Below are 13,052 nucleotides of genomic sequence, written 5' to 3' on the forward strand. Positions count from 1 at the left end.
GGTTATGTTTTGGGCTTTTCGTTAATAATAGTAAGTGTGTTGACTGTAGTCTGCAGAGAAAGGAAAGATAACTTGGTTATGTTTTGGGCCTTTACTTTGAGATTTTAGCATTTAAAAGACATGTTTTGGAACAAATCCAGATCAAATGAGAGTTATGAGGAATAGGGCCTCGGTGATTAATTATTAATGCCTCAACTTGCAAGTTGCAATGATCATTTTTAGCTTTAAAATTTAGAAGAACCAAGAAATCAGTGTGCCAATTAGCAGCAAACATAACACAAAATGGAAGAATTTTTATAGAAAAATTTATTAAATAAAAAAGTTAGAAAAATTTTATCAACCATTGATGATGCTTGATCAGATATTCAAAACAAAGACTATAGGCATGCGTTGTGGAACCACACCCATAGCATTTTGCAAGCCACATAAGTTTCATAACGTCGTTCCACACATCATGTTGGGGATTTAAAAGGGGCGTTATGGAGGAGCGGTGTCACCACGTTAATGCTACTTTGATAGAATTTAAGTGGGATCCACTCACTAACAATCAAACATTTTTTTCTTTATTTTCTTCACTTCATAACTAGATGCTCAATGCTAGTTAACCCACGCCATCCAAGTTAATGGATAGCCTAGTTAAAACCCTATTGTCCGCGTGGCAAACTGGCAATGACATTACATTTTAATTAGCATATGCTAGCTAACTTAAAACACATAGTCTAAGTATCATCCATGAGTTAATTGGTATTTACAACACAAATATTATTTTTTTTATATTTTATTTTGGCAAAAAAATTATTCAAATTAAAGATAAAAAAAATACACGATATTATGGTTTTACTTCTATTAAACAGTAACGTATGGAAACGTTAGGAAGGTTTTTAAAAAAATGAGGGAAAATTGATAAAGTAAATAAAATAATAAGGTTAGTAAGACATTACGTGATTGGTCCAATGAGTTTTTAAGTTTATGCATTTAGGTGGAGTTTTTATGCATATTTGTTTTTGTGAAAAAATTCTTCAAAAACATATAACTATTGAACACGTTTAATTAGAAAACTTTTTCAACGTCATAATCATAAGCAAAACTAATTAAAATTCAATTTTCTTTTCTAATCTTATTTTCCAAAGGAAAATTACACTTATTATTAAAATAATTATAAATATTCAAAGTTTTAATTCCAAAACCCTATTCCAATGCATATTTTCAAAAGAATCATATCATCAGGAGGTGTTTGGTAGCGGCAGTTGTTTAGCAACACATTAGTCTTTGGTGTAAAATCTCATTATTTTCTGGTTTTCTGAGATTGGAGCTTTATAAGACCATCGAGTTTGGAGAGACTGAGAAAAAGACGTTACATGGGATAGTTATCATAGCTTGCTGGATAATCTAGAAAGAGAGAAATGAAAATGTGTTCAATATCAAGAAGGTTAATATGAAGGAGATCATACGAAAAATTAAATCTCTTGGATTTATTTGGTTTAAAAACAGGTCAAAGAATCAATGTTTTCAGACCCGGACCGGACATCGACCCGGATGTCTTACTGGGTCACAGGTCAGACCGGACATTGATCCGGATGACGTCATAAATAAAATAAAAAATATTATATATACATATATGATTTATGTCAAATAATATACATATATATAAATTATGCAGGTATCAATTAATTTAGACGATTTTAAAGTTATAAAAAACCCCACCCGTTGCGTTTTTGAAATAACGCGAATTCAGTCGGAATCGACGTTGTCGAGACTAAATCGTACATAGAAAACCCATGTGTTGTGGTGGTGAACCGACACGGATTCGGTTGGTATCAGGTTAGAACTTCGAAATTAAAGCAATCAGTTAATTCGTCCACATTCAAAGTACAACAAATCAACATATTTACATAAAAAAGACCATGGCAAAAACCAAATATTTAGGCGCGTTGTGGCGTTGACCTGACGCGGATTCGTCCAGAATCGATGGACTAAAAATAACTCACGGGGAAAAAAATATTGGGTTGAGACCGCGAGCTGACGCGAATTTGACCGGAATCATTTGACGGTATCAACGATAAAAAACCACGCATTTTCCGGTAACGAACCGACACGAATTTGAAAAATATAAAACAGAATAAAAACAAATAAAAAGTTTGTCGACGTAAAAAAACTTCTTAATTATTATATATAATAATTTAACTTAAATAAGTTGACTTAAAAAGTAGAGTGTTGAACACTCCATAGACCCACCCTAGGTTAGGTCATGGAAAAAGATCACTAGATTTCAAAATCCATCAACTGAAGTACACAACACGCACAAACACTTAACAACATAAGTACAAACCAAGCATACAACCCCACTTGTCATTACCAATTAAGTTCTTTCACGTTACCTCAGTAGAAACTACAACGAAGCTACGTGAACAATGCCATATATTCACTTATAAAATCCAACATTATAATATATTCTTGTATATACCATCAACCAATTACCAACCATGGGTTCCATTCAACATAATTATCAAAACGTGGTGGTGATGCGCCACGGTGACCGGCTTGATAACTTTGATCCGCAATGGACCGAAAAGGTGGCTAGACCGTGGGACCCACCATTGGTGTTTGAGGGAAAGGTTAGGGCGTTTGGTACGGGTAAGAAGTTTAATAAGAGTCTAGGTTTTCCGATACATCGTGTGTTTGTGTCACCGTTTCTTAGGTGTCTTCAGACTGCGTCGGAAGTTATTCATGCGTTGTGCGCGGTTGATGATGGTGTGACGGATTGTATGAGTTCTGAAGATTGTGTCTCCATTGATACTTCTAAAATTAAGGTTACTGTTTATTTTACTTAAAGTTTCATAATTCATATCATTGCTTAATAGATTATGTTAGCCTAGCAAAGTTTATTCTAGTAGTTGAAATTTTATAAATTTACATATGTAAATTCAACTATCTCAATATAAACTTTTTATTTTTCAACTTCCAAAAAGTAAGAATATACTTTTAGTGTGAAGATATATATTTGTGAGGTTTCGCCGCCCACGTGGACACACCAGGGAGATGCCATGTGTTATTTTGGAGTTTTAGAAATTTAAAATGTAAAAACTTTGTACAAAACCAGGCTGTTCGGTTTTAAATCAGACCAAATTTAAACATACACATAATGCTTGTTTCTTTAAATTTAAACCGTTCGGTTTAGCTCTGTTTCAAACCAAACTAAGCTATATGAGTAAGCCCACATTTGATTCGACTCTGTTCACAAACAACCCTAACTTTTAGTGTGAGAATGACGGCCACGTGAAGATATTTGTGTGGTTTCGCTACCTACGTGACACATTAGGAAAATAGGAAGATGTCACATGTCAATTTTAAATTTTAATATGTGAGAACACAGTCCAACCTACTAAAGGCGTGACTGCCATTGGGCGATCAATGCTAGCGGTAGTCAAGAACGGTGGTAGAGATTACAAATGTTTTATAATTTCCCTATATATGAAATAATATTATAATTCAAAAGGGTGTAGCAGCGTAACTTGTTGCATCCTTGCCTTCTGTTTCGATGTAATTACTTTTCATATATTTATATTCATAAATTTGACCAAATAAAAATAAAATAAACCTGAATTTTAGATAAGTGTTATGATAATTCAAATTTAAATATGTCCTAGGTTACTATTTTATGTAATTTTGAATGTAAGGATAGTTATTAATGTTGTATCATTCGTTCAGTTTCCAATATGTAAATAAACAGAAAACATTATTCATCAATGCAATTTTTTTTAATTCTTTTAAGTTCATTGATGCGTGACAGGTATCTGTTGATTATGGACTATGTGAAATGTTGAACAAGCGAGCCATTCGGGCTGCAAACGCCCCTAAAGATGGAGACTTTGCTTTAAGTATATCAAAATGTGAAGCAGTTTTACCCGAAGGGATGGTTGATACAACCGTAGAACGAGTTTACGAAGAGGTTATAACATATAAGATCACAAACCTTTAATTACTTTCAATCATGAAGTAATGTAATTAGATAAATATTAATGTTATGATTAACTTTATCAGCTGCCCATATGGGAAGAGTCAACTGAGGATGCTAGAGAGAGGTACAAGAACATCATCAAGATCCTTGCTGATAAGTACCCTACCGAAAACTTGTTGCTTGTTACCCACGGTATAACCTTCGTTTTCCAATTTCGTAGGATCATCGAATGAATAAAACAAGAATATTCTCAAGTGAAAACAAAAACAAACATACCCAATAAAAATCCCACCGATAACAAAGTTATTAGCAGGATTTGGGGAGGGTGAAATGTAGGCAAATCGTACCTCTATCCTGAAAAATAAAAAAGTTACTTCCAGAGATACCCCGGCCCACAAAAACATATGTATAAAACCAAATAAAAGAGACACAAAGTTCAAACAATATGCCTCTAGCCGGTAGAGAATAAACAAATAAATACAATAAATAAATAAATAGGTAGTAGTAATAATAGTAACAATAGTCATGGTTATTAGTAGATACATAAAGATAGTGATAATAGCGTTGTATTATATGAAATAAAATAATAATTAAAAATGTTAAAATAATATATTGTTTAGCGCTAAAAAAGCGGTAAGAGTATAGTATAGTTCCTAAGACAATTCTCAAGTGAAAGATTGAGAATAAAACGAGTGTTAAATATGTTTTTTATTTTAACTTACTTGATGCAGGTGAAGGTGTAGATGTTTCGGTCACTGCATACGCACAACACTTGAATGCATACGAGGTAAAATATTGTGCGTATTCGATACTACAAAGAACAATTCAAGAAGATGAATTATTTACAGCCGGAGAATTCAAGGTGTGTTTAAATCAAGGAGATACTGGTATTGTTACCAGGCCTAGTATCCCAGAAGCTGATGAGATCGTCAAGGAACCCGAATTGCAAGCATCTTAAACCGATCATGTTTCAACAAAAAAGGTTTACCAGTTTTTGGTTTGGTGTAATTTAGTGAATATTGTTGTGTTGGTGATTCAGATTGATGACAAATGTATTTTGAGTCAAATCTAATAAAGAGTGAATCATGTAAGTTAACGAGTCAAACTGTGTTCGGGTCAAAACTGGTCATTTTAGAAAACATTCATTTAGATTCGTTTCAAAACTGGTACTAAATGTAACGGAATCTGATGATCAATACTTAGGGAAAAAGTATCAAAATGGTCTTAGCAACTATATTTTTGTAACTTAACACAACAAAATGAAATTTATCACTATCATATGAAGTTAAAATATACAGAAATTTGGGATGCTACACCTACACACCAATATGCTATTAACATTATTGATTTAGACCGCGGAAGCAGTTGCCAACTGGTCTCTCAAAAATAACACCGAAAACTTTACAATCACGTACTTGATGGCAAAAACAAACTTCTTATAAGGCCATGTTATTATGACCTTCATGTTGTTACGACCTTCTATTACGGTCACAATGATGCATATGATGATAAAAACGGACCAAGGAAACCATTCTGGTAAAAGCAAGTAAAAAGTTAAATACAGAGAAAGTATTCATGTAAATATAAATATGACTTTGATAACGACGGTTTTCCAATCTTTGTGTTGTATATCATTTGTTTGAGAGAACACCGATAATGCTGCTGTAAAATTCATGACCAATATTATTAAGCAAATTCCCATGAGTTTCTTGTTTTCTTCGGTTGATTTAGTCATCTGTCCAACCGTTCCAACCAATATTCCCATGATAGCCACAAAAATACCGTACAATGCCATGCCCGTTGACCTGAAACAACTATATAGCTAATTGATATTCAATCATCTTATACTTAAACTCGAGTTATAACATTTATATAAATGTTAATTTTACATTTTAAAATGCACAAAGTTTTAGAAATGTGCGATACTGATTTTGTAATGATTCATGTATAATGTATATGTTTGAATTTAATAATTATTCTAAACGAGTCCTAGCTTAAGCTTCACCTATGGAGCTGGAGCTGGCTTGCAAGTTTAAACGAGCCTATATTGGTTCAAGAAGATTAAAAATAATGCAGTCTACCTGTGATGGTGGACATAAGGATCCATGTCGATTATGCTAATATTCGTTTCCTCCGCTGCTTCTGAAATGTTTTAACTAATTTTGAACTTTAGAAAATTTTGAAATTTATCAAATTGTTAAAAATCAATATTGAGCTCAAATTGGAACTTAAGGCTCGTTTAACATATATAATAAAGTTGATCTTAAGTTTAATAATGTGTTTACTTAACTTGGCTCGATTACACCCATGGCTTTATTAAGAGTAACGATTCAACATGTACAAAAGGTACATTTTCTTTTTTTTACCGTTAAGACACATCTATTAGATGATTTTCATAATATGTAAACTCGTCATGGGTAATTTTAAAAATTTAGTAGTTTTCACCATATAACTTTGATCCAATGATGCAAACTTCCACACGGTCCATGCAATCATTGGTATGACAATACGCCTTCCATTCATTGATAGTGAGACACTTCAACTCCACCTCAACGCGATGGTGGCAGCTCTAGTGATCTTCATGAGTTACCTAGGGAGGGTATTGCGAAGGCAGAACACACAGGGTCTTCAGATGCTCCAACATGATAGAAGTATATATAACATAATAAATTTGTTAAAATTACAAGTCAATATTTTCGGTTTATTAATAAGTTTCAGTCCATCAAATATACCTTGTCTTTGAACAATACATGACCAAGTATGGTTTTGACACAATCATTCTAGTCGATCAAACAAGTTTAACTTGAGTTTAGTGGCACATTTCAAATCGCAGCCTACAAAAAACATTTGAAAGGTTTTTATCTGCATTTGAAATTCTATTTTTGCATATATTTATGTACAGGTTATTCTGTCCCCAGTTGACTCGGTGGCAGAGACGTATGGCGCACAACTCTTCAATACTTATAATCTTTTGGTTACAACTCAATGCGCTAAAACACTAGGTGCTTGTTTTCGCAATACACTTTTCTTAGGTAAGTAGCCAATGGACCAGTGGTGGTAGTTGATCATGTAAGGTAATTGCTAGACATCAAAATCAGTAGCGTACTACTTTTGTTGAACAATTTACATAGAGCGTCAAAACATTTAAATTTATGAATGACTTCAATAAAATCAGTAACTTAAAACAATTTTAAGGATTTTAATAATTAAAGTCCCAAACTCGGGTGGTTTAGGCGAGTGTAAATCGGCCCGATCTCGGTATAAAACCAAGTTTGGTTCCGACATACCATAATCTTAGAAATATAAATAATATAAAGTTCAAAATGAGTTAAAAATGTTTGGAAAGATTTTTGGTGGTTTGAACGGTGACTAGCTCGTTAAGACGAATAGTTCGACTTTCACTCGGTTTTTACCTGAAACTTGGTTTAAGCCAAGATTTGTTCCAACACTTTCAAAAGCTTAAGTAATATGATAAATATAATTAAAACATAACTAAAAAGATAGGTTGAACTTTTGGTGGTTTGAACATTGACTAACTTGTTAAAACAAGTGTTCGGTTTCACTTGGTTTTTATCCGAAACTTGGGTTCAAGCCAAGATTTATTCTAGACTTCAATATCAACCATATAATAGCTAAAATATAAAGAAAAACTCAGATCTAAAGTGTTTCATACAATATATTTGTTTAAAAGTTAAATAAAGTGCTCAAACGAGTGTTCGGTTTGGTTCGGTCCTTGACTTGGTATGAGACCGAGGATGGTTACCACATGTCCAACACCATAGAACTAAAATATAAATGAAAACTCGGATCTAGAATGTTTCCATGCAACATGGTTGTTCAAAAGTTAATAAAAGTGTATAAACGAGTGTTCGGTTTTGATTCGGTCCTTGACTCGGTATGAGACCGAGGATGGTTATCACATGTCCAAAACTATAGAACTAATAAGAAAGTAAGGTTTCCCGATCTAAACTCAAACAAGAAAGTTAAGCGAATAAACTTCTCGAAAACGACCCAAACGGGCCTAAAATGCAAAAATAAGTGTTTGAAGGTCCAAAAACCTTAAACAAAGATGAAAATGGTTTTCTTAACATAAATGAACTTATAACTGAAAGTAACAAAAACATATACTCGAAATGGATTAAAATGCAAGATTCGAGCCCGTCGACTTTTAAAGTCGAACTTAAGCAAAACTAGCTAGAACAACTTGCAAGTTCAAACAATTTGGGAGAGAATGGTGAAAATGGGCAGGGAAAAATGGCTGAGATGAGGGGGTATTTAAGGGGAAGGATTAGGTAACCGGTACACTTTTATTCTTTATTTTAAAATAAGTTAGAATGTGTTTTAAGTTAAATAAAATACACCCGGAGATAATATCAAGTTTGGAGGGTTCTAGAATAGTTATGGATTGAGTCTTGGTCGGTTTGGATGGTTAAAACACGAGTTCCGGCCTTAAGCGAGCTTAAACGAACCGAAAACATTAAAAAAACTGTTTTGTTTATTGTTGAGCTGCACCGTTGGCTGCTGCACAGCGGGCCGAGGCCAGCCCTACGCGCCACGTGAGGTGGGGTTTTCGGCCAAACTTTGTTTTATGGCAATTTTTGTCCACGTAGTTCGTTTGAGGTCGTTTTGAGCACAAAATAAGCATTTTAAACACCGTTAAAGACTTTGGAACGAAACGACAAGTATGAAACATTTTATAACATCAAATTCTTTGTTTTATTAATATCTAACGATCCGAAAACCAAAACGGGTCGGGTTTACATTACAGAAACAAATACAAATGGAACCGAAAATGACGAATGTCACAACCTAACTCTTTATCCTGACAGCATAAAAATTTCAGAAATTTGTAAACAAAAATTTAATAGAAATAAGAAATGAGGCGCTTTACATCATCCTGGTTTCCTGATGTGCAGCAAGCTTTTTCTCGTACTTCTTACGGATGTATAGTACAGTTGGACTATTATTTTCGGTTCTATTTGTTTCCTCAAAGCCACCCGTCACAGTTCTGCTACTACCACTGCCACCAAATCTATCTGCTAACTCCTCTTCGAATTCTATTGTCTGTTGTAACGCAACGCCTGGCACATAATTTCAATACACGAAAAAGTCTATCAGGCGTCATGAAATAATAATAATAATAATAACAATAATAATAATAAAGACACTAGTATTTAAAATCTGGCTACCATCAGTAGTGTTCCAAAATCTGGCTTCTCTTTCAAATTTTCCAAAATATCCTCAAGTTGTGTCCTAAAATAATATAAAATCAGCAAATATAAGTTAAAAGATAATGTGAACAATAGTATTTAACGAAAACAGCATAAAAAAATATCAATCACTAAATTACGGTAACGATGTTTGTTTATGTATTATGTTGAATAAACCACAACATGTTTCACGAAAACAATATAAAAGAGAAACCAAATTTACACACCTGGGGAAATCAGAAAAGACATGAGACTCGAATTCTATTGTCTTTTGTTCCGCATCTTGATGTTGTTCAATGGCATATACTGTCATAGTTAAATTGGAGCATTAAGAACATGATAACATAATAAAAATCATATATCATAATAGCACAAACAAAGAATAGCCAATGGACCTGGTTCTTGAGCAATCTCCGCATAGGGACGTACACCACCAGCATCTTGCATGTAAGGTACACCAATAGCGTGAAAGACCCTAGGAGTGACCCACGCATATCCACCCATACCCCAGTCGTATCCGTGTGAATTTTTCAATAGTACACTTATTTTTAATGGGTCTGTGGATATAACATATATGCCTATTATTAAAAGGGCATGGGAACTGGTTCTTTGTTTTTTAGGTATGATTTCTCTGTCAAAGGGTGTTGTTTTTGTTGTTAATCTTGCAATAGCCCTAGTTAAACCTCTCATACTACAACTACCATAAACCGGGTATATGACTTCACGATTTCGAGTGAAGTTTTCTATAAGAACTCGTGCATAGTGTTCAGGGTTTTCATATCGTCTAGTGCCACCAATATAAAAACGTTCTCCTGATATTTCTCTTGGGGTCATATCTGGCATCCTTATGAATGGTTGATCTGTTAAAGCATATATGCCTCTTTCCCTAAGATGAACTCCTAGTAGGCGCATTGAGTCAATCCTGTTGTCTACTAGATCTTGAGGAGACATTTCTATCTTTTCGTAGCCGATTTGACGATATAAAATCGTCATTATATGTGCTCCCACATATGCACAACAGTGTGGAGTATCCTCCTGGTCCCAAACGGTGGAATAGAAGTGGGCCAACGATGTTTCAAATCCCGCGCTATCGGAAAACCATTCATAAGTTAGTTTAGTTAGTTAAGTGATTTCTAGACAATTAAGATGTTTAACCAAAGTAGGGTTATAGATACATAGAGGGACGGTGGTTATGTATGAGTGATTTAAAAATATATTAATAGAGTTCCTTCATAATATTATGTTGTAATTTTGTTTTAAGTTATAAATAGTTATTATTACACCTCATACATTTGATTCAAATATATGAAACCACGTAGACCATCTCTAACAGTTTTTGATTCAAACCAGCCACATCAATGACACATCAACTTTCTTAAAAACCACATTTTTTACTTCAACAATAAACATTCTCAGGCCATCTTTACATTTTCACATCATAAATTACTTTTACATTTATTTTAAATAAAAATCTCACAATACTATAAAATATTTTATTTTTATAATTTTTATTTAAATAAATAGCAATATAATTAAAATATAGTAAAAAATAGATTAACTAAAATATCACAAATAGATAAAAAATATATATATACGTAATTTAAAAATGACAATTACTCTAACAAAATAAAGGAGAGATATATTAAAACTTTTGCCTAATAATAAAATCCTATGAATTATCATTGTTATTCCTAACCGTCTACAAATGTTCCATTAAATCATTCCGAAATGCATAGTGAGCTACATTGCTACGTAAATCTTTGAACTGTTCCATGTACGTTTTTTTGCTAGGACTTCTTATAACATTTTTTTTCTAGGACATTTTGAAATGTCTAGGATTTCTTGTAACCTTTTTCTAGGATTTATTGTAACGTTTTTTTCTAAGACTTCTTGTAACGTTTTTTTTTCTAGGAATTCTTGTAAGGTTTTTATTTTTATTCGAACTAAGCCGTTGTAAATTAGATAATAAAATCGTTAAAAAACTAGGCGTTAAAAATATTACCGTTAAACTAGCCGTTACGTAAAAAATAGACAAACAAAAAATACATAATTTTTGAAATAAATATAAGAAAATATGTATATTTGTATACTTAAAATATATTTTTTAAATATAAATATGGGTATATGTATGTGGGGTGAAAGATGTGATGCTTGGGCCCACAATGGTTGGTTTTTGGTGGTTTGAAAAACCAAACTTGAAACCTTGGTTTTTGGTTTGAACCCAACACTCCAATGGTTTACTTGGTTTTGAGTTGGTTTGAACCAAACAAAAACCATCTTTGGAGATGGTCTTAGTTCATAATAATAAAAAACGAAGATATATTTCTCAAATTGTTTAATTAAGAGAAACACAAATCAGAAAAATTGTGGCCGGAATTTTGATGGATGTCTTAAACGGTAGGGTTACGGAGGTGGTGGTTCAGGTGGCCGGAATTTCGGAGGTGGTGGTTCAGGTGGCCGAAATTTCGGAGGTGATGGTTCAGGTGGCCAAAAAGGAGGTGGTGGTTCAGGTGGCCGGAATTTCGGAGGTGATGGTTCAGGTGGCCGGAAACCGGAGGTATGGGAGTGGTGATAAACTTTTTGCAGGTGTAGACGAAAAGAACAATATGCCCTCACATGCGCCTCACGTGATGGTATTTAACTGAGTTTTTCTAACCCAGTTAGCGTAAAGGACATAACGTGCAGGAAAAAAATGTTTAAAGTACACCGCCTGCAAAGAAACTAAAAAAAGGACACGAACCGTAATATGGTTTTTTTAAAGGACAAAACTTGTAATTCTGTCATTTTTTTTTAAACGACAACTTTCATTAAACAAAGGCAAGCTAGCAAAACACTAGCGGCCAACAAAAAAAAACCATTAGAAAGAAAATACACCAATCCTTCCAATTTAGCCCTTTAAACGAAGATCTATTTTTTATCCAAAGAAACGCTAAAGATTTGATGTCGTCAATCACTTTAGACGTCGTGGAGACTTTCTGATGAAAATTTTCTTCGTTTCTCGATTTTCATATGCACCAACACGCCGTCATGATAATGCCTTGTAACACCTTCTTTTTATTGCAAAGCGGGACTGATTTATGAATTGTGAGCAAGTCTTGAACCGAAAAGGCGAAAACGGGAGGAATTTTACACCAATTAGTAACAAGATGCCAGCTTTCATTAGGGGGACGGGGCACCGCGTGGTGGGGAAGCCATCACGCGTGGTGGCCCTTAGCACGCCGCCGCCGCCCCCTTGTCACGCGGAAAATGCCATAGTTGCGTGATGGTTGTCACGCGGGATGAGGGTTCCATTTCCAAGAAAAGAGCCGTTAGGGGGGGGGGGGATGTAGCCGTTGGGGATGCTTGGAAAATAAAAAAAAAAACATTATTTAACCTATATAAATATGTCTTCAAAACATACACAAATCCAACTCAAAATCTTTTATTACACTCACCATTTTTAACATATCAAATGGAGGGTTCTAAGAAACGTGGGTCGGGTTCAAAGAAAACCCAAACCCGACCAAAGGTTCGACAAAATCTAGGCGAACCGACTAGATTTTGCTTACAAGACGAACCCGACACAAACCAACCTTCCGAACAACAACCTTATTATCCCAAACCTTTTCATCCGTCCCAAAACCAACAACAACCTTCCCAACAACAACATTATTATCAACCGTCCCAAAACCAATCGTATCAAAACCGACCTTTTAATCCCCCTTTTTCTACCCAAAATTACCCAAATAATGCTTTTCAAACTTTTGGATCTCAACCGTCTCAAATGTATGGATCTCAACCGTCTCAAATGTCCGTCGATCTTCTTGACGATAACGAGGTTATACATCAATTTGCAAGTGCTTTTTGTTACGAAGTGCAAACTTTGGATGAAGATAATTCCGCGG

The 13,052-nt window shown here is 34.2% G+C and overlaps 1 protein-coding gene across 1 annotated transcript; it reads left to right on the forward strand.

Moving 5' to 3' along the window:
* Window positions 1-2,352: 2,352 nt before the first annotated feature.
* LOC143621082 (uncharacterized) lies at window positions 2,353-5,054 on the forward strand. The gene is made up of 4 exons (XM_077092608.1): window positions 2,353-2,810; window positions 3,791-3,949; window positions 4,042-4,150; window positions 4,690-5,054. Exons 1-4 carry the CDS (start codon window positions 2,484-2,486, stop codon window positions 4,914-4,916), a joined length of 822 nt encoding a protein of 273 aa, XP_076948723.1. The 5' UTR covers window positions 2,353-2,483; the 3' UTR covers window positions 4,917-5,054.
* Window positions 5,055-13,052: the final 7,998 nt, after the last annotated feature.

Source organism: Bidens hawaiensis, unplaced genomic scaffold (genome assembly GCF_021521415.1).
Source record: "Bidens hawaiensis isolate Kalapana, Puna unplaced genomic scaffold, B.hawaiensis_p1.1 tig00002772_1, whole genome shotgun sequence".
Taxonomy (NCBI): domain Eukaryota; kingdom Viridiplantae; phylum Streptophyta; class Magnoliopsida; order Asterales; family Asteraceae; genus Bidens; species Bidens hawaiensis.